The sequence below is a fragment of the Cucurbita pepo genome, chromosome LG03 (genome assembly GCF_002806865.2).
Source record: "Cucurbita pepo subsp. pepo cultivar mu-cu-16 chromosome LG03, ASM280686v2, whole genome shotgun sequence".
NCBI classification, from domain to species: domain Eukaryota; kingdom Viridiplantae; phylum Streptophyta; class Magnoliopsida; order Cucurbitales; family Cucurbitaceae; genus Cucurbita; species Cucurbita pepo.
In genome coordinates, this window is record NC_036640.1 from 11,945,894 (window position 1) to 11,965,221 (window position 19,328).

The following is a 19,328-nucleotide window of genomic DNA, read 5'->3' on the forward strand; positions in this document are numbered from 1 at the left end:
TTACTTCTGAAGCCACCGACCCAGTTGGGTCGGGTTCACGATTTCGGGTATATGACCCCCAGTAGTCTTCAAAATGGTCGCCACCTCAGTGTAGCTCTGAATCTGATGCTCTTTCTTCAAGATCTCTGGCGGCGCCGCTTCCGACTTCGACTTCTTCCACTGAGCGGCGGCGGATGGGATTGCTTCGGCTCGACCCGGGTTAAACTCCCGGCCCAAGATGGTCCCTTTTGTCAGAAACTCATAAGCCATGTACCCGGCTAATAGCCGATTCGAAGAAACTGATGGCTCACTGGCTTTAAGAGCCGCCGGCTCCTTTCTTTTTCTGGACGGCCCAGCTGGTAGCAGCCCACGGCTGTGGAAATGGAAACTCATTGCGTGCACTTTATTAAATGCCACGTAAACCAGGCCCCAACGAACACTCGGATTCAACGGTGGCAGAACCGTAGAAAGTTCATATCCTCAGGGGTAAAATCGTCCAACAAAAATTTGTAGTTTTTTTCTTTTCTCCTCTTTTATGGGAACAATTTGGCGAAAGGGTAAAAAGGGAAAGAAATGAATAATAATGCTAGGGCTTAAAAATGGGGATAACGTAACTTAAGGCTAAAAGGGAAAGGATTGAAAGCGAATAAATTGTTAAAGGAAAAAATAATTAAAAAAATAATAATAATAAAATAAAATACGGTTTTTTTTTTTTTTTTTTTTTTTTTATATAATTGGGAATGAAAATAGGGGAAAGGGATCAATGTTTGAATGAAATCGGATCCAGATGGTGGCGGATGGAACCTGAGGGCACTTGTCGGATCGGCGTACGGACGGTGGTTTTACCAGCGGCGCCACTCGGCCAGCGGTGGAGTTGACGACGGACAGAGAAAAATGCCGTTCAGATTACAAAGAAAAAATCAGAACGAGAGAGAGAGAGAGAAAGAGAGGAGGAGAGAAAGAGTGAGGAAGGGAGAAAATGAGGCGAAGGGGAATTCCCTGGTTTTATGTAATAGAAGTTTCCAATTATACCCCTTTTCCAACAGTGAAATATCCGAAATACCCTTGGAAAATGTCACTCCCTCTATTTCGTCCTCAATCTTGATCCATGCGCTTCAGCGGAACCGTCCCTTATATATAATATTATATATTTATTTATTTATTCGTGTTTGATTTTTCACGCCAATAATTCAGCCCAAATAATCCGTTTTATTGTTTGATGTCCTCTCGACCATTACAAATATTCTTTAACTAAAAGAAAATTTATCTAATTTATGTAATTTTCTAAAAAAATAATATAACAAATAAGGGTATGAAAATGTATCATGCATATTTAGTTCATAATTAACAAAAATAAATTAAAAAAAAAAACTAATTTTTATTATTTTTAAAGTAAAATGAGTTTTATAATTTCTGTTAAAATTCTTTTCACTTCAGATCAGATCCATTTATCTAATGATTAATTTTTTGTTAAATAACATAAATTTGCTTTTGGTTTTTTAAAACCATCATTACTCGCCTGATTTTCTTCCTATTTAGCTAAGGTGTGACTAAAATCTTAATATATTTAAAAGTGTTAGTGGGAAATTGAATACCTTGATTATCCAATAACTACACCAAATAAAGAATAAAAAAATCAAGAAAAAGAAATACTCTTGCAAAAATGAAAGAAAAAAGTGAGAAGCAAATTGGGTAGGAATAAAAGAATAAAATTTTATTGATTTTCGTATGTAAATGTTACAATTATTACCGAATTTACCATTTAATCCAAAAGATTCCAACTTTTTTTACCGCGCCGACCATCAACAAGAATAAACCTAATATTCATAAAAAAGAAAAGAGGAATATTAGGACTAAACTACTGCGCTATTCCTTTCCTCGGTAAAAAAAAATATGTGTATAGCTATATTTGTCCAATGAATATCACTTTATTATTAAACTAACAGTATGGATATTAAAAATGATATATAATCCCAATTTGATCATAACCTAAATTGTGTGACCTCCAAAATACTTTTCTCCTGCACTTTATTCGGCGAAATCTCAGCCTTGACACGTGGCGTAATTATACACGCCGTCTTATGCGCACGAGACGCATGGAAAATACGACGTTGACTGGTCAAGCCAATCAATATTGGCCACCTCCAACTCATGCCACGTAAGAATCAAAATGATCTTAATCAAGCCTGCACCGTTGGATTTCGTCATCTTCGAAACCACCATCTTCAGCGAACGACAACGCCTGCTGGAGCCTTTTGCCTTTTTAACTTAAAAAAATAGGAAATGCCTTTTTTTTTTTTAATTAAAAAAATACAAAAATAGTAAATAAATCAGCCAGGAGTTTTTTATTCTAAAAACATGCGTGGCGGCTGGCGCCGTTTAATAATTTACAACTTTTATTATTTTTTTTTTTTAATTGTTTGCAACGTTTTTTTTTTTTTTTTCACGAAATTAATTTCTAAAAGTTTCGATATTATTTAAGGTGATAATGATTAATTTTATATTTTAAAAATTTGAAACTTATTATCACAACTTACCTTTACAAATTTATTTATTTTTAATTATTTACTCACATTAATGCATTAATATGCATTTAAAATCACAATGCCTATATATTAAATTTAACGGTAAAACAAATTTTCTTTTTAAAAAAGAAAGATTAAAATTGAAAATATAAAAAAATAAGAATAAAAAAAAGTATTCGGTTTATGAACTTTCGTAGATGTAACTGCTGGATGATGAAAGTGTCACATCGACTAATTTAAGAAATGATTATGAGTTTATAATCAAACAATAGTCTCCATATTTGTGTTAGGCCTTCTGGGAAGCCCAAAGCATAATTATGAGAGTTTATGCTCAAAGTGAACAATATCATACCATTGTGAAGAGTCGTGTTCAACTAACATGGTATCAGAGCCATGCTCTAAACTTAGTCGTGCCAATAAATTGGTAAAAAAAGAAGTCGAGCCTCCTCGAAGACATAGTAAAAAATGACTAGGATTCTAAAAAAGAAAAGGAGTCAAGCTTGGTTAGGGGGAGACGTCGTACTTTGTTCGAGGAAAGGTGTTGGATGAAGAAAGTCTAACATTGGCTAATTTAGGGAATGATTATGAATTTATAATAAAAAAAAATGCTCAATTTTTTACTAGGTCAGATGAAAGTTATATTGGGCTAATAGGTGATGATGTAGGCCCATAAATATCGGTGACCCGAAATCTGGCCCAATTTTTACAATCTTGGTGACCCGAAATCGGGCCCATTTTTGGTTGGGCTAATAGGTGATGTAGGCCCATAAATCATGATGATTGGCAATCAATGTTACAAAAGGTTGAATATGAAAAGTTTAAGGACCTCTTTGACATTTTTAAAGTTAAAGTATCTAATAGTCATAAAATTAAAAGTCAAAGGACTTAATAGCAAATTTTAAAAGTGTAAGCACTTGTCAGACAATTATAAAAACTAAAAGGACTAAACGTGTAAAATTCAAATTTAAGGGGGCAAGTATGCAATTTGAAGAAACATTATATGAAGGGAATTGAAGTTTAATAAAGAGGTGAAAGCATATGTGTTCACTACGAAAGTTCATCCATAGAAAGAGCTTCAAAGAAAGGAGATGTGGTTGCTCTGCTCTTTATACCATCTTTTTGGGAAGAGATTTCAATTGGAGGAGTAGGGCAGCGCGGGTTGATGGAGGGGCATCAAATCGGGATTGCCAATATTCCATTCCGATCGCCATTGAAGACGAGAAAAGGCAGCAGAAAAGATGAAGAGTTCAGGGATTTTGGCCCTACTCCACTCCCTTTACTCCCGCGCCTGCAATTCGAACCAACTAACCAACCAACCAACCAACCAACACAAGCATTGTGAATCCTGAATCGAATTCAATACTCAATTGAATGCGGATTCAATTCAATTCATTAATGGCGACTGCCATGAGTTGGCTTGTGTGAAGCGCTTTTGCATTTAGTAGCGCCATGTCTGAGCCGGATGTCCTTCCCCTTAATCATTTCAATGGGGAACAGCTTGTCCTCCACTTTGGTAGGTAAGTAACTCTATTTTTACTTTCAGTCCCCCAAAACCTGCTTTCTCTCATTCTCTTAATTATTGTTGCTTTTCCTATTTTCTAATGCTATTTGATTGCCAATGATTCCTTCCCAAACTCATCTTTATTCATACTTTTCATTAACTCCGAGCTAAGCCGATTTCACGATCTTGTTTTTGACCTCACTCTTAAAAATGCTTTGCTCTAATTTTACACTTTCTTCCCTGTTTTGTGGTGTGCATGATGATGAAATGGAGAGTAAACAAAATGGCACTGAAACAGTTCCTTATGTATTCCGGCAATTGTTGACTTGTAAGGGAGGGGTTTTCAAGTTGGGCCCTTCATATTAAAATATAAATACTTTGGCATGAGATGTGAGATCTTTTATTGATTAGAATAATTTAGAACAAAATCATGCGTATTGTTCAGACTCGGGATTCCAGCCTGTGCTTTGACTTTGAATCCAAATTTGTACTGTCCGTAACGAAAAGAAGGATTAAAAAATAAAACCCAAAAAGAGAGTACAGTCATTGGGACCTTGGATTCTTACTGAGGAAGATAAGTTTGATGGCCTTTTCTTTTTAAGCGAATTGGAGAATGCACGGTGGAGTTGATGCTTCGTGGGCTTGGTCGATCACTTTTCTTTGTTGATGTTTCTCTGATCGCATTGCCTCTCCTCCACGATGCTTCTGTGGGTTTCCCTTTCTTTCTTCTTCTTTAGCTTTAGTAATCATACAATTTTGCTGCATTATGATGTCTACTTAGAGTGAGTTCCAGTTCATTTTGTCACTGCTTATGTTTTTCTCCATAATTTTCACCATTTCCTTGTCGTTCTCCTGTTATGGATTTCTTTCTATGGAAAGAACTGATGGGTTCCAAGGTAGTTGTTATTTTAGAAATGATAATTGAAAGAACAAGAACTAGAAACTGCTAACTGGGGATTGAGTTTACTCTTCTCAACTCTTGAAGTCATTCATTTTTTCAAATTGCTAGAACGTTTTGTGTTCTGTATTTTGCACTGGTTGTCGAAAGAACCTTTTAGTACAAGGCTTTACTGAATGGGAATTGGGCGTTTTATCTTACTGAAACTTGTTTATAAGAATTACTCATCTTTTTTCCACTTTTGTTCTATCTGTTCTTGCAGATCTTCAGGTGGAATGAGCTAGCATGAGAGCAAAGGCCTGGATTAACCAACAAATTTTTGGATTCAAGAGTAAATTCAGGAAGATGATAAATTGTATTCGTTCAGGGGATCAGTTAAGAGTAGATGAAATGATTCATTCATCAGATTCTCTGGCAACTCGAGATTATTCAGCTAGTGGCTTTTCATCCCGAACGGGTGAGGTGGAACCAAAGGTGGATAATGTCAACATTGAAGAAGCTGAATCATCTCTTCGTGAGAGTGGCTATCTGAATTATGAGGTTTGTCTATCGTCAATTATGAAATCACTGTTTAATGAAAGAGGCAAGAAATTCACTGTGTTCTTGGTATAGGATTAGATCATTCTGTTTTTTTGTTGAGGACATCACCTGAAAAAAGTACTTTCATGAGGCAGATCTGTCAACTAAACAAATTGAGGTTTTTACTCAACTAAAGTTTGGGTCTGTACAAATTCTTCAAATTTTGCTTATAGATTCAATCCGACCGTGTACAACCTAACGTAATAGAAATTATCTGTTTGAAAACACATTGTAGAGGGTGTCTAAGTATATTAGAAATGTTATGTTTTCTATTGATGAAACTGAGCTACAGTACCTTTTAATTTTCTAGGAAGCACGAGCTTTACTAGGAAGGCTGGAGTATCAAAAGGGTAACATAGAAGCTGCTCTTCAAGTTTTCGAAGGAATAGATATTGATGCTGTAATTTCCAGGATAAAATCTTCCATTTCAACGAGATATGAACAAAATAGACGCCAGTCACAATGTGATGTTGTGCCTACTATGTCGATGCACGCCATTAGTTTACTTCTTGAAGCTATTTTTCTGAAAGCAAAGTCATTACAGGGTTTAGGAAGGTTTGTAGGTATTTTCTCTTCTCTCTCTCCCCCATGTTAGGAAACCACAAATCTCCAAAATGGTATGATATTGTTCATTTTGAGCATATGCTCTCATGGCTTTGCTTTTATACAATGGAGATGTATTCCTTACTTATAAACCCATGATCAACCCCTTAATTAGCCGATGTGGGATTCCCCACCAACAATCTTCGACAATATATTCATAATCTTTCCTTTTTCTATATGATCTGCAGAGGCGGCCAAATCATGCAAACTAATTTTGGACACTGTTGAATCTGCTTTACCAGAAGGCTTACCTGAAAACTTTGCTATTGATTGTAAATTGCAAGAGACACTAACGAAGGCTGTTGAATTACTTCCAGAATTGTGGAAATCTGCCGGGTCTCCAGAAGAATCAATCTTGTCATATAGGCGTGCCCTCCTCTATCAATGGAATCTGGAAATGGAAACCAGAGCAAAAATAGAAAAAGAGTTTGCAATATTCCTTCTCTATAGTGGTTGTGATGCAAGTCCTCCCAATCTCCGTTCACAGATGGAAAGCTCATTCGTGCCAAGAAGTAATATGGAAGAGGCCATTCTTCTTTTAATGGTTCTGATGAGAAAATATGTACTTGGATTGATTGTATGGGACCCCTCAATAATAGAGCATCTCTCGTTTGCACTGTCTGTTTCAGGGGAATTTGGTGCTCTAGCTAATGAGGTTGAACAATTGCCTCCAGGAATTATAAGCAGAAAAGAAAAATACTGCACCTTAGCTCTTTGTTACTATGGGGAAGGTAAAAGCTTAGTTGCGTTGAATCTTTTGAAGAACTTCTTGAGTAACATAGAGAATGTAGACTGTCTACTGGAATTGTTGCTGGCTTCAAAGCTCTGTGGGGAAAATTTGGTCTGTCTTGATGAGGGGGTGACATACATATTGAGAGTGCTTTCGGAGCTGCGTGGTAAATGCATTCAGATGGCTTCGGTGGCTAATTGTTTACTTGGCGTGCTGTTGTCGGTTATGTCCAAATTCGTCGCTTCCGATTCTCAGAAAGCTCTGAAACAGTCTGAAGCGCTCAAGGCGCTACAAACTGCTGAGCAGCTGATGAGACAAAGAGATCCATTCATTGTTTATCATCTTTGTCTTGAATATGCTGAACAAAGGAAGCTGGATATGGCTCTATACTATGCAAAACAGTTAGTGAACCTCGAGGTTGGCTCTAGTCTGAAGTCTTACTTACTCTTGGCCAGAATATTGTCCGCCCAGCAACGATTTGTCGATGCAGAGACTGTACTCAATGCTGCTCTTGAGCAGACAGGGAAGTGGGAACAGGGGGAACTTTTACGAACTAAAGCTAAGCTCCAGATAGCACAGGGCCAGTTAAAGAATGGCATAGAAACATATACTCAACTTCTTGCTATAATTCAAGTTCAGACCAAAAGTAGTGGGGTTGGAAAGATGCTTTCAAAGGTAAAGGATTCGAATTTGGACAGATCAAAGCTTCTTCTTGTGATCTTATTATATGATCGTCTAATGATTTCACTCTAAATTCTGAAGAGATTTCACTGAGAATTAAGATTGGTATCGGGCGCCTCGCTTGAAAACTGAATATACTTGTCTTTTAAGACATGATTTGGTGCCTTTGTTAACAATTAATTCATTTATTCCTTTGTTTCGCCATCATTCAGGATGTGAGAAAATCTGAGAGAAGTCTGGAAATTGATACATGGCATGACTTGGCCAATATCTACACAAGCTTGTCTCAGTGGCGGGATGCTGAGATATGTCTATCAAAATTGCAGAAAATCAATCCGTATTCTGCTTCCAAATGGCATTCCACAGGTAAAAAACATCATTCGTACTTTGTAGCTCCATCCAAGCATCAATCAAGAACATCCTCGAACCCTGATATCTTTAATTCAATGTTCGATAATGAATTCATAGCTTGATGAATCTGGTAGGTTTACTGTATGAGTCGAAGGGTCTTCCACGAGATGCTTTGCAAGCATACAACAAAGCATTGGACATTGATCCTGGCCATGTTCCCAGCTTGATATCCACTGCCAGTCTTCTCCAACAGCTAGGTGGGAGGCAGTCATTTCCTGTGGTAAGAAGCTTGCTAACCGACGCCCTTCGACTTGATCGAGCAAACCCTTCTGCTTGGTACAGTCTCGGGCTGCTGTATAAAGCTGATGTTGGGGCATCTGCGCTGGAGGTTGCTGAATGCTTTGAGGCTGCATCTCTGCTTGAAGAGTCAGCACCGGTTGAACCTTTCAGATGATGAACACTGGATTTCTTTACATGTAGAGAAGTGGGAATTTGCTATCCTAATTCTAATGTTTTACTCAAGATCTTGCCTGCTGCATTTTATTTTTCAGGATTAGGAACTTTAGTATTAGATGATTGCCACAAATTCATGTGTAAATAACAAAGTCTTCTAGCCAATCTTCTTTTTTGTGTTCTTTTCCTTTTTTCTTCCCTCCCTTTTCTTTTTGTAGAAACATCAGCATTAGAATTTACCAGTTTGATCTGTAAAGCGCGAATTAATGAAGCATTGTTCGTATATTTTGTGGCACCAAATATTTGCAAAAACAATTTGTTTCTTTTAGTATAACAAGTGGGTATGGAGATTTTAGTATAACAAGTGGGTATGGAGATTTGGCTACTATGGAGTATTGACCGCCGGTAAAATATGAGAGCTCTCTACTCATTTTCATCGAACATTAAATAACAACTTTCATTCATTCTCAATCTCTTTATACTCTATTTGAAAAGTCTTTCTAAGTATTTAAAAACATATGTTTTCAAACGCTTAAAAAGACATTCCAAACAGATCCTTGAAATGGTTAGAAATGCAATGCTTCTCTTCGGCCATAGAGACGATTCAAAGAGGCATATGAGTAAGCAAAATTTTCCTTTCTTCTTAAATGGGTTGAAATACTTGGCATCTCTTAGCTTGCTAGTGCTGTTGGTAATTTTGAAAGACTAGTTTTGCACATCACAGAGAAGGATCTTTCTCCTGTGACAGCAAAATAAAATACCCACAGGCCTATTACTTGCTTCATCTACTGCAGCACACTGCAGCCCTTGTGGGGTGTTCTCAATGGCAATGAAAAGATGCAGAAATCAAATTTGAGGCTTTAGAGTCACCTAAAAGTGATACCTAATTTGATGATGCCTGTCCTTAGAGCCTGGCTTTGCAGCTCTCTACACTATCTATCAACAAATCACTACTCTCTTGATCTAATCTTTAACTGAGGGACATGTCCATATAGAGAAAATCAGTGTGGCTGGACTTCTAAAAGTGTATCATTCATGAAACCCAGAAAGGAAAAGGGATGGATTTCAGCTTCATTGCCAAATGGAGGAAAGCAAAGATACAAGAATAATGTGACATAAATGAACAGATTACTAACAACAAGGATAGGCAAAAACCAGCAGGATACGACATGGTTGTGCAATTAGACAAATCTTCCTCAAAGTCTAAAGAGTAAAATTAAAGGCATGAATTATGTAATCATTCCTTACGAAGATCAATGCCTGCTTTCTTAGCAACAGCATCGAGTCCATTCTTCTCAATGGTCTTCAAAGCCTTTGTTGACAAGCGTAGTTTGACAAAACGCTTCCCGGCTTCCCACCAAACCTTCTTGTATTGAAGATTTACAAACTGCAACTTCTTGGTCTTGTGGTTGGAGAAAGAAACCAAGTTCTTCCTGTTTGCTTTCTTCCCAGTAAAGGGGCAAACTCTACCTGAAACAGAAAATGACCAAACCAAGTTTGAGAGGATTCCCAATTCCCATTCAAAGAAACAGCTACGAATCAACATTCCAACGCCAACGGTTAAACAGTGATTAAGAAAGCAATCAGGCATCTGGCTGATTTAGAAACCTAATTCAAATACAAAATGGTTGAGATGACGAATGAGAAGAGAACATCCAGGCATGCAATCAGAGCCCAAAAGGGTCGAACACAATCATATACCAGAAAACAAAACATAGTAAGCAAGAGTAGAGAAGAGGGGATTACGAGCAACAGGTTGAAGCGCAGGTCTGAGAGGAGCAGAGATGGGTGAAGAGGAGATCAGCGAGTGGTTGGACGAGATTTTGATGCCACTCAATTGAGAAGAGAGAAACCCTAGCTCGGGATTGGGTTTAGTTCTGAAGTGAAGTTTCGATGACGACGCCGCCATTACACCGGAAGAACAGACCGGCGTAAAGCCTAAGACTGCGGAAACTGCCATTGTTTCTGAGCGGAGTTCTCTGTTATCGTTATCTCTGTAAGTTGAGAAGCCTCTGGTTTTGTTTCTGAAGGAGAAAGGGATAAGCTTTCTGGTGTTGGGCTGGATAATGCTTCCGTAATTTTGAAAATATTATATATAATATTATATTCAAGAGAAAAATATAAAAGTTTTTTTTTAAAAAAAAAAACACTTTTTTTTATCATTTTTAATAAAAAAAGATCTAAAATCTTAAGTTTTAAATATTAAATCAAGGAAATAATGAAAAAATTATAAGAGATATTAAATAATAATTAATTTTAATATAACTTTTTAACATATTCTATAAAATTTCTTCATTTTTCAGGTTATTATGATATAAAAAAGTTGCTTTATAACTTCATTAATTATTTATTATAATTATTATTATTATTTATATATTATTCATGAAGGATATGTTGTAGCAAATTATAGAAAGCACAGAAATGAAACTTCAAAGCCTTGGGCAAATTCAGCTTCATTGCTCAGTTCCTCTGCCCCTACATCACTTGCTCAAGTTCCACTACAGAGCTACGTTGTGCCAAAGAATAGTTGTAGTTAATATAAACTTCAAATGTGCAAAGTTTTATCCATGTTCATCAACAACCGAAGTTACGATCTACCGAGCATGACACACTCTTTTACGTAGCAGAGGGATTGATTATATATATATATATATATATATATATATATAGCAAATACTTCAGTTCATTGATTCCAATTGCTGCAAGTTTTCCAATTTGCCATTCCATTGATTCCAGATTCCCTTTCCCTAGTCGTATGCACATCTTCTCGACTTATCGAATGGATGCATCACCTCATGTTTTCTCTGCGTCTCACGAAGCGGGTTCTATCATTATACCTTGGTCTATCTTGAGCTCTCTGTGGCTGTGGCTCCACCCTTCTCTGTCTCTCTGGTGACCTTTGAACGATTTCTCCATTCACAAACAACTCAGCTGCACCCAACACAAACAATGGCATTAATATATCATAATGACTCAAATCATTCATTGACAACTAACAAGATGAAAGTCCATGAAACACGAGCACTCAAAACTAGACATCCAAAACCAACCAACCTACTAGAGAGAGCTCTGCCAAAAGCAAAAACTAATACATATCATTCACTTAATCCTGCAATTTCATTCATTGGAACCATCTCAACTCGTGGACTTTCAACTATTTATGATGCTACTTACAAAGCTATTTATAAGCTAACTTGATGTTTCATCTCTACTGATCTGCATCTCCACAAAGTATAAAAAGCACAGAACAGTCAAGAGAGACATTTAATGTAAGTCCATTAGCATTCAAAACTAAACATTGTCTTGAAGACTGATTTAGGTTTGCCAAGATGGACTATACACACATTCATTAAATAACCCGTTGGAGGAGCAATCTCTTTTTCTTTCATACTATCAACCAGAAGATTGATCTTCAACTATTAAAATAGGATGCAAGAAAGCTATTTGGCATAATTTATCAAGAATAAAAAACTAAGTACTGGAAAGATAGACTTAAATAAATTGAAACAAGCTTTAATGTTTGATCTCTATTGATCTGCATCTCTACAAAGTAAGAAGAGCATAAAACAGTCAAGAGAGGCATTTGATATAAGTCCATTAGCATTCAAAACTAAACATTGTCTGAAAGACTATTTAGGTTTGCCAAGATGGACTGAAGTAAATTGAAGCAAGCATTAATGTTTCATCCCTATTGATCTGCATCTCTACAAAGTAAGAAGAGCACGTAACAGTCAAGAGAGGCATTTGATGTAAGTCCATTAGCATTCAAAACTAAACATTGTCTGAAAGACTATTTAGGTTTGCCAAGATGGACTATACACATTCAATAAGTAACCTGTTGAAAGATGAACACCAATCTCTTTTATTCAATCCCCAGAAAGCTATTTATCCAACTTTATTTGAACAAAAAAAACTATGCATTGGATACATATACTTACAAAACATTGTAAGCAGGCCTTATAATGTTTCATCTTAACGGATCTGCATCCCCACAAAGTATAAAGAGAACAGAAGAGTCAAGAGAGACATTTGATGTAAGTCCATTAGCATTCAAAGCTAAACATTGCCCAAAGGACTAATTTAGATTTGCCAAGATGGACTATAAACGAATTTAATAAAAACCTATTGAAGAGCAAACTACTCTTATTCCCTCAACACTTTACCACACCACCGAAACAATGCTAATAAAGTAGGAACAAAGTCCAGGGAAAAAAAACTGACACTTCAAATAAATTCAATCAATAAGCAAAAAGTCAATGTTCATCTCTACTGATCTGAATCTCCACAATATACATAAAGTTCAGAACAGTCTAGAGTGACATTTGTTGTGAGTCCATTAGCATTCAAAACTAAACATTGCCTAGAAGACTGATTTAGCTTTGCCAAGATGGACTTAACTTCTTAAGATGTCGTGATAATATTCATAAAATATGAACAAAATATTAAGGACTATTAATTAAGAACATATATCTATGCATGATAAACATAGATAATGTTAATCTCTACTGACCTGCATATCCAGAAATAAAAAGAAATGCAGGACACTCAAGAGTAACATTTATTCCAAGTCCACTAGCATTCAAAACTATACATTGTCTAAGAAACTGGATTAGCTTTGCCAAGATGGACTTTAAGGTCATACGTTAACTTTTTTACATAGGCTCTCACCGTCAATATTTACCGCAACAACAATACTTATGAACAAATTATAACAAATTATTAAAACACCGGATGTTCAAATGCGGGTCAGTGTACTGTAGACTGGAATAGGATTATGCGCGTCAGTGTACCCAAGAAAGCTATAAATATGCCATCAATTAAAGCCGACAATTTCTTGAAAGCGGCTTATCCAAGATGGTCCTTCTAGAGATAAAGACCATTATCTCTCATGAACTCTTTGATTGGGTTTTGATGAAAAAATATGAAAAAAAAAATTGAAGTTATAAATCTTTACCCCCATAGTCTTTATTTTCAGGGTCAACGTAAGAATCGGGTAGAACAAAGAGAACACCAGGCAAACCTGTTAACAAAGATTCCAACGAAAATCATCAATACAAACTTCAAGTTATACACCCCTCCATTAATTTCACAATGCCTTAAAAATAATTTCCAACGAAAATCATCAATACAAACTTCAAGTTATACACCCCTCCATTAATTTCACAATGCCTTAAAAATAATTTGAAATGCGAGAAAGGAAAGGAAATGAAAACTGATTAGGGCACGAGAAGACCAAAACTGAAGATAATGACCTCAACACATACCTTCGAGCTTGTTGGAGGTCTCTTCATCAATCTCACACCCAAACCCAAAATACCTCTCACAAGAAACATTATAAATCTTCTTCTTCGCTTCCTCTTCACTGTTCAAAGAATATAAACAGGGCCAAAATCAAACCAGAAACCAACAGATATAGCAAACAAATCAGGCAAAAGAAACATCATATAATCTGGAGTACCTGCCAAGAACTTTAGCGAGGGTCTGAATGTAGCAATCAATCATCTGCTGTTTAGTGGCACCCTCACCTCCAGGCTTGTCCATAACGATGAGCCAATGCTCATAGTCACAGCCAGGGAAAAGAGGCGCCATCTCAGTGGGTGGACGATCGCTGAAGTTGGAGTTAGAGTTCTGGGGAGAGTACGACGAGTTACCTGTCCGATTGACGCGGCAACGAATCGAGGTGTACCTGGAGGCAGAAGGGTTAGATCGAACGGCATGGGAAAGTGGAGGGAGAGATCGACGGCAGAGAGTGAGAGACGGGGGTGAAGGAGGATGTGTAAGAGTGGTTGAGGATGAGAAGAGGCGCCTGTGAAGAAGAGAGAGGCGGGCTGTGGAACCCATAGCTCGAAGAACAGATAACGCCATCGAAGGCTACCGAGTAAGGGTTTATCGCGATGAAATGTGGATATGCTGTAAAAGAATGGGGCTTCGAGGGTTTTAATAGAAGAAGGCTCTCTGTACGGTCTTCCTTTTTTTTCTTATTGGGCCTGGCCTTTTGTCTCTTTTCGGCCCATGATTAAAAGCTTCTATTTTTTATTTTTTTATATATAAAAAAACATTAACTATAAATTTCAATTGACTTTACCTAATGCTCTTATAAACAAAATCACTCTTATCCTAAAAAGATTAATACTCACTCTAGGCCTAAACATGTGCCCTATAAGGGATATATATGTATTAGAAAAAATAGTAAAAAACTATTAGATTTTGTCATTTACTTAAGGGTATTATACTCTTATTTTTACCAATGTTACTCTATACAAATGTTCCAAAATTACTCGACATAGAAATTATTTGATATTTCAAACATAAATTGAGACTCAAGACATTGTAGCAGTCACTTGAAATAATGTGGTGATCTACATTCGAGTCGTGGCTGATATTGCAACTTTGAAATAAGTGTAGGAAAGTTGATGTCAACACGCAAAGGGCGTGGTTGATATTGCAACTTTGAAATAAGTGTAGGAAAGTTGATGTCAACAAGCAAAGGGTCAATCTGGTATCAAATTTCCAGCGATGAATGAATCTTCCCCATCTAAGGACAGTTTTGGGAGACCCGTATACCCGGAAAAGAATCCGCATTAGAGGTGATCGGAAAGACAAACCATAGCTCGCTCGAGACAGTTTGGAGGCAAAAGCTAGTGAAGTGAACAACCGAGTTTCCAAATAAAGACACTTTATTGACTTGGTACAAGAGACAATTGCACGTCTATGACCTGATAGACAATCAAATTAGAGCTAACAAAGTTACCCAGGACAAACTTGGCCATGACACGATCACATAGAAACACTTGAAAGCCATAAGAACATTGCTACGAGGCTTTCGTACACAAAAGCAAGCAGCTTCACATTTTATTATACAAGATTTTCAAATGAAGGATGCAAAGCAATTACACTGCAGGGAGAAAAAAACAGAGCAGATTCTTACAGCAACCATGTTGCAAGCTTTAGAATCGCGCTCAACTTTCCTACGACGGTCGTCTGGAAGCCATATGCTCTACCTTCTACAGATTCATATCAACAGAAAGATGGGTAAATTTAGAATGTTTACTTACTTTCATGAAAAAGTAATGGTAATGGTCATGGATGTTGAAATGAAAACTAACCTGCTCTGTGTAGGGCAAATATTTACCATCAAATGTTATCACAACACGGTCCTTCCCATCAACACCCTTGACCTTGTCGACTGAGCAGTAGAAGTCTATGGCTGACATACTAATAAACATAAATTAGACCTTGAAATGATTATATTATACATTAGTTTCTTCGACAGAATCTCCACTAAAGATTAAAGCTCATTGGTTTTGACTGTGAGACGTGTTGAAGTTTACCGAGTTGAAGGACAACAGGTTGTTTATAATGAAATGTTTGGGCATACAAACATATAATGGATCATTGAAGATTTGTATCTGATGCATTGAATATGGTCGCAAGGAATCACAAGAAAATCTTGACTGGTAATTTCTTATGAAGTTGAGACACAAGTTTCATATGAATCTGATAAACAACACAAGATTTCCAACATCAAACTGAAAGAACAGTTTAAGACATCTGAGTCTGAGCAGATGACTGATATGAGCTCCAGAGCTACAATATCATCTTTCAGTAACTTCAAAATTTTCAAATAAGTTTCTCTACTTCCATATCCTAGCATTCTCTAGAACACTACATTTCTTAATGTTGTTTGCTGTGCTACCCCTGGAACTGATTCAAACTAATTATATCAGAATGTTTTGTTAGGAATCACGGATCAACACAATCGTATGATATTGTCCATTTTGAACATAAGCTCTCATGACTTTACTTTTGATTTCCCCAAAAACCCTCGTACCAATGGAGATAGGAATTCGTTACTTATAAACCTATGATCTTCCCCTAAATCAGCCAACGTGGACTCCTCTCTCAACAATCCTCGACATATTTATGTTCCAGTATGAGTTGAAGGGTCTCAAGTACTTGAATTATTAATGTTTTTCTTTGAATGATTCTCTAGTTTTCCTGATCGAGAATTCTTGGAAAGTGGAATAAAATATGTTTTGTGTTTTATGTCTTTTGTTTATTCATTGTTACATCCAAACTAAGAACTCAAAGATCGAGTACCAGAAGCTTCCTTGATAACGTCGAGGGAATTAAAGAAGCCATTTTATCTTTTAGTTATATTGCTTTAATAGTAAGCTTGTATCCTAAGAATTTATTTACCTGTAATCTAACTACTAAAATTGTTTTGTCTAGTCAGATGTTCAAAACTAGAAATCAAAGCCTAAATATGGTTTTAGATAGTAGAACACAAAACATTATATATCCATAATACAGCCATATTAGAAAAAAGTTGTTTATCAATCTTAAGATTTAAAAATTTACAATCTATTTGGATTTCAGGTCGATAAGAAGAAAAAAAATTCAGATAAATCAACTTACATTCCATCGCCAAACTCCTCATTAACAATTTCCTTGATGCTCTCGCCGAAATGCATAACTGCTTCGTTCAATCTATATCCAATGAAGTCTTAAGTCAGTACAGACGAGAAAATCCACTGGAAGTAAGCTCGATTAGCCGATTACTCATGCATAAGCATTTATCAAAATTAGAGGCTATTCATATAGAAATATAATAGCGGTTAATTGATCGGATTGCTCTACTAACTAAACAGCGTCCAGGAAATACAAATGATTATTCAATTCACCGTATGCTAATACTAGATTTCCCCTAAGACAAAAGCAATTCAATCGATTTAAATCCACAGCGAACTTCATAAAGAAAAATGGTGAAAGGAAAGCCAACAAACAACGAATTAGTAGATAATCCACCTGTAAATCGTAGGTTCTTGGATCAAACAAGGATCGTAGCACCTCATTGGCGGCAGCATCATCTCTTGAATATGATCATCAAGAAGTTGAGGCAAGGCGGCCCTCAATTTCGGGACAGTCTCAGGCTTGAGTTGCGCTTGACGCCGGAGAAGCTGAGCAACATAGACGTTAGTGAGCCCAGTCTCTTCCGCTATCTGGTTGTAAGATTTTCCCGACAAGCGCTTCGCGTCCTGCAGCTGACGGATTGCGCTAGCTCTGCTACTACCTTCCATTTCGATGGAGCTCTCTCCCACTCTCTCAATCTCTCTCTCTAACAAAAGAAGACGGATGATTATTGCCACACGGCGGTTGGATACACCAATGGGTAATTATAAACAATAAAATATAATCTTAAATAAAATAACAAAAATTATACCCACCGTTGGATTATAGTAGTGCCTTTTGACCGTTCGATCAAGCAAATATCAGTTTTGCCTTTTCTTCCTACGTTCATCGTTGGCATCTGTCGAATTCTCGCGATTTCCATTTTTTTAAAACAATTTTATTTATTTATTTATTTTTGTATTTATTCACTTACTAAATAATTATCTAATAAATTTTTATTTTTTTAAATTGATTTATTTAATATAATTTAAATTTTATATTCAAATATATATATAATTTTATTTGATTTATTTTTTATAAATCAAATTCTTCATTCATTAAAAATTATACATATATATATCATTATTTGTTGGTCGCTATAATTTATTTATTTTTAACGACCAGTGTCTAACCATGGGTGAATTTGGGCCCATTGGGCCGTTTTGGAGCAGAAGGCCCATATCAATGGGCCTGCCCAATTTTTTAGTTTGAAAGCAGTTGGATTGTCCATATGAAGAATGATTTCATATTTTTATTAACATAATATCACTTTTTATATATATATATACATACATATATATATACATATAGACATATGATTTCATATTTTTATTAACATACTTAATATCACTTTATATATATATATGTATATATATACATACATATATATGTATATATATACATATATATATATATATATATAGACATATGATTTCATATTTTTATTAACATACTTAATATCACTCTATATATATATATATTATTGAAGAGAAAAAGGGTTATTAAAAATAAAAATATTATTATTTTTGTGACAGAAAATAAAACCAAACTTTATGTTTAAGAAATCAACATAAAAATAAAAATGTAAAATAGTAAGTAATATCAATAATTTAATTGCTTGATTTTTTTTTTTTTCCTCCTCCTTTGACTTGGGCTATGACTCTGTTATTAGTCAAGGTAGCTCGCTGGAAAACATGACCAAGTCAAATTAAATAATTACAATAATAAATAAATAAATAAGAAGAAAAAGGAAGTCAATGGTATAAATCATGGTCTTTCATTTTAATCCAAAATATGAAATTAATAAATGTGATTTGTGAAAATGCATGAACAATACGTCTGGTCGTTTGACTAAACCTTAACCTTATGGTTCGAAAGTCAATCATTCGAGTTATTAATTTCAAACTTCAACTTAGTCACTACATGACATTTAAAACAATATGAATGGTGAAAATGCACGTATTGAATGTATGGCACATATTTATATCAATGTCAGCATTGCATTTATTGTTCAAAAGGTCAATTACGAGAATGGTTTATCGTAACCTATTTATACTAAAATTTCAAATGTCAAGTTGAACTAGATATGATACATCGTTCGCTTACTCTCATTGGTCAATCACGAGGGTTGAATATATTAATATGCTAAGAAAAATCTACTTCAAATATGAATATCTGACTAAATAACTATATTTTTTAAGAAAAAAATTATATCTCATAACAAATTCCCCCAAGCCAAAAATACACGTACCATCCGTTATTTTGATATTATATTCTACGGTATGATTAATTAATTAAAAGTAGAGATATTCATTTAACAAGCGAGAGAGAACATAAGACACCAAACTAATTTATTATATATATACTTTGTTATAATATTTTTTTGAAATTACGTTGAATATTATATTATATTTGTGCGTTATATATATATATATTTAATCGAAATTATATTACAAAATAAAAAATTATCCATAAATATTTTTTAAAGTCATAAATGAAAATTTTAACGAGAAAAAAAGGAAAATATAGCTCCATGATTTATCTAATTAAAAGCTATTAAGGAATAGTAATTTGGTT

At 35.5% G+C, this 19,328-nt stretch overlaps 5 protein-coding genes across 8 annotated transcripts; 1 reads left to right on the top strand and 4 right to left on the bottom strand.

Moving 5' to 3' along the window:
- Positions 1–372, bottom strand: LOC111790299. Its single transcript, XM_023671159.1, has one exon. It carries the CDS (start codon positions 370–372, stop codon positions 1–3), a length of 372 nt encoding a protein of 123 aa, XP_023526927.1.
- A 3,189-nt stretch (positions 373–3,561) lies between these two features.
- Positions 3,562–8,594, top strand: LOC111791349 (protein NPGR2-like). Of its 4 annotated transcripts, none has more exons than XM_023672640.1 (6): positions 3,562–4,021; positions 5,166–5,443; positions 5,793–6,045; positions 6,274–7,490; positions 7,709–7,862; positions 7,982–8,594. In XM_023672640.1, the coding sequence occupies exons 2-6, from the start codon at positions 5,189–5,191 to the stop codon at positions 8,299–8,301; spliced, it is 2,199 nt and encodes a 732-aa protein (XP_023528408.1). In that variant the 5' UTR covers positions 3,562–4,021; positions 5,166–5,188; the 3' UTR covers positions 8,302–8,594. The 4 variants fall into 4 exon arrangements, with proteins under 4 accessions (XP_023528408.1, XP_023528409.1, XP_023528407.1 ...); XM_023672641.1 differs by having other exon boundaries at positions 3,562–4,017; XM_023672639.1 differs by lacking the exon at positions 3,562–4,021 and adding an exon at positions 4,412–4,712.
- Positions 8,595–9,332: 738 nt separating this feature from the next.
- On the bottom strand, positions 9,333–10,395 carry LOC111789829 (50S ribosomal protein L28, chloroplastic). Its single transcript, XM_023670532.1, has 2 exons — positions 10,047–10,395; positions 9,333–9,770 (listed from the first exon to the last, which is right to left on the bottom strand). The coding sequence occupies exons 1-2, from the start codon at positions 10,258–10,260 to the stop codon at positions 9,538–9,540; spliced, it is 447 nt and encodes a 148-aa protein (XP_023526300.1). The 5' UTR covers positions 10,261–10,395; the 3' UTR covers positions 9,333–9,537.
- Positions 10,396–10,722: 327 nt separating this feature from the next.
- Positions 10,723–14,223, bottom strand: LOC111790595 (multiple organellar RNA editing factor 2, chloroplastic-like). Its single transcript, XM_023671563.1, has 4 exons — positions 13,759–14,223; positions 13,565–13,662; positions 13,255–13,320; positions 10,723–11,231 (listed from the first exon to the last, which is right to left on the bottom strand). Exons 1-4 carry the CDS (start codon positions 14,163–14,165, stop codon positions 11,089–11,091), a joined length of 714 nt encoding a protein of 237 aa, XP_023527331.1. The 5' UTR covers positions 14,166–14,223; the 3' UTR covers positions 10,723–11,088.
- Positions 14,224–14,959: 736 nt separating this feature from the next.
- On the bottom strand, positions 14,960–17,458 carry LOC111790596 (cyanate hydratase). The gene is made up of 4 exons (XM_023671564.1): positions 17,109–17,458; positions 16,719–16,790; positions 15,407–15,515; positions 14,960–15,304 (listed from the first exon to the last, which is right to left on the bottom strand). Exons 1-4 carry the CDS (start codon positions 17,378–17,380, stop codon positions 15,269–15,271), a joined length of 489 nt encoding a protein of 162 aa, XP_023527332.1. The 5' UTR covers positions 17,381–17,458; the 3' UTR covers positions 14,960–15,268.
- Between the last annotated feature and the right edge of the window lie 1,870 nt (positions 17,459–19,328).

Coding starts and splice junctions, on each gene's coding strand:
- LOC111790299 (XM_023671159.1), bottom strand. CDS start 372: ATGAGTTTCCATTTCCACAGCCGTGGGCTGCTACCAGCTGGGCCGTCC.
- LOC111791349 (XM_023672640.1), top strand. CDS start 5,189: ATGAGAGCAAAGGCCTGGATTAACCAACAAATTTTTGGATTCAAGAGT. Junction 5,444..5,792: donor GTGGCTATCTGAATTATGAG/GTTTGTCTATCG, acceptor TTAATTTTCTAG/GAAGCACGAGCTTTACTAGG. Junction 6,046..6,273: donor GGGTTTAGGAAGGTTTGTAG/GTATTTTCTCTT, acceptor TATGATCTGCAG/AGGCGGCCAAATCATGCAAA.
- LOC111789829 (XM_023670532.1), bottom strand. CDS start 10,260: ATGGCAGTTTCCGCAGTCTTAGGCTTTACGCCGGTCTGTTCTTCCGGT. Junction 9,771..10,046: donor TGCGCTTCAACCTGTTGCTC/GTAATCCCCTCT, acceptor TTTCTGTTTCAG/GTAGAGTTTGCCCCTTTACT.
- LOC111790595 (XM_023671563.1), bottom strand. CDS start 14,165: ATGGCGTTATCTGTTCTTCGAGCTATGGGTTCCACAGCCCGCCTCTCT. Junction 13,663..13,758: donor CTCGCTAAAGTTCTTGGCAG/GTACTCCAGATT, acceptor TTCTTTGAACAG/TGAAGAGGAAGCGAAGAAGA. Junction 11,232..13,254: donor TGAAAATAAAGACTATGGGG/GTAAAGATTTAT, acceptor TGTTGGGTGCAG/CTGAGTTGTTTGTGAATGGA.
- LOC111790596 (XM_023671564.1), bottom strand. CDS start 17,380: ATGGAAGGTAGTAGCAGAGCTAGCGCAATCCGTCAGCTGCAGGACGCG. Junction 16,791..17,108: donor CAAGAACCTACGATTTACAG/GTGGATTATCTA, acceptor CATTGGATATAG/ATTGAACGAAGCAGTTATGC. Junction 15,516..16,718: donor GAGGAGTTTGGCGATGGAAT/GTAAGTTGATTT, acceptor TATGTTTATTAG/TATGTCAGCCATAGACTTCT.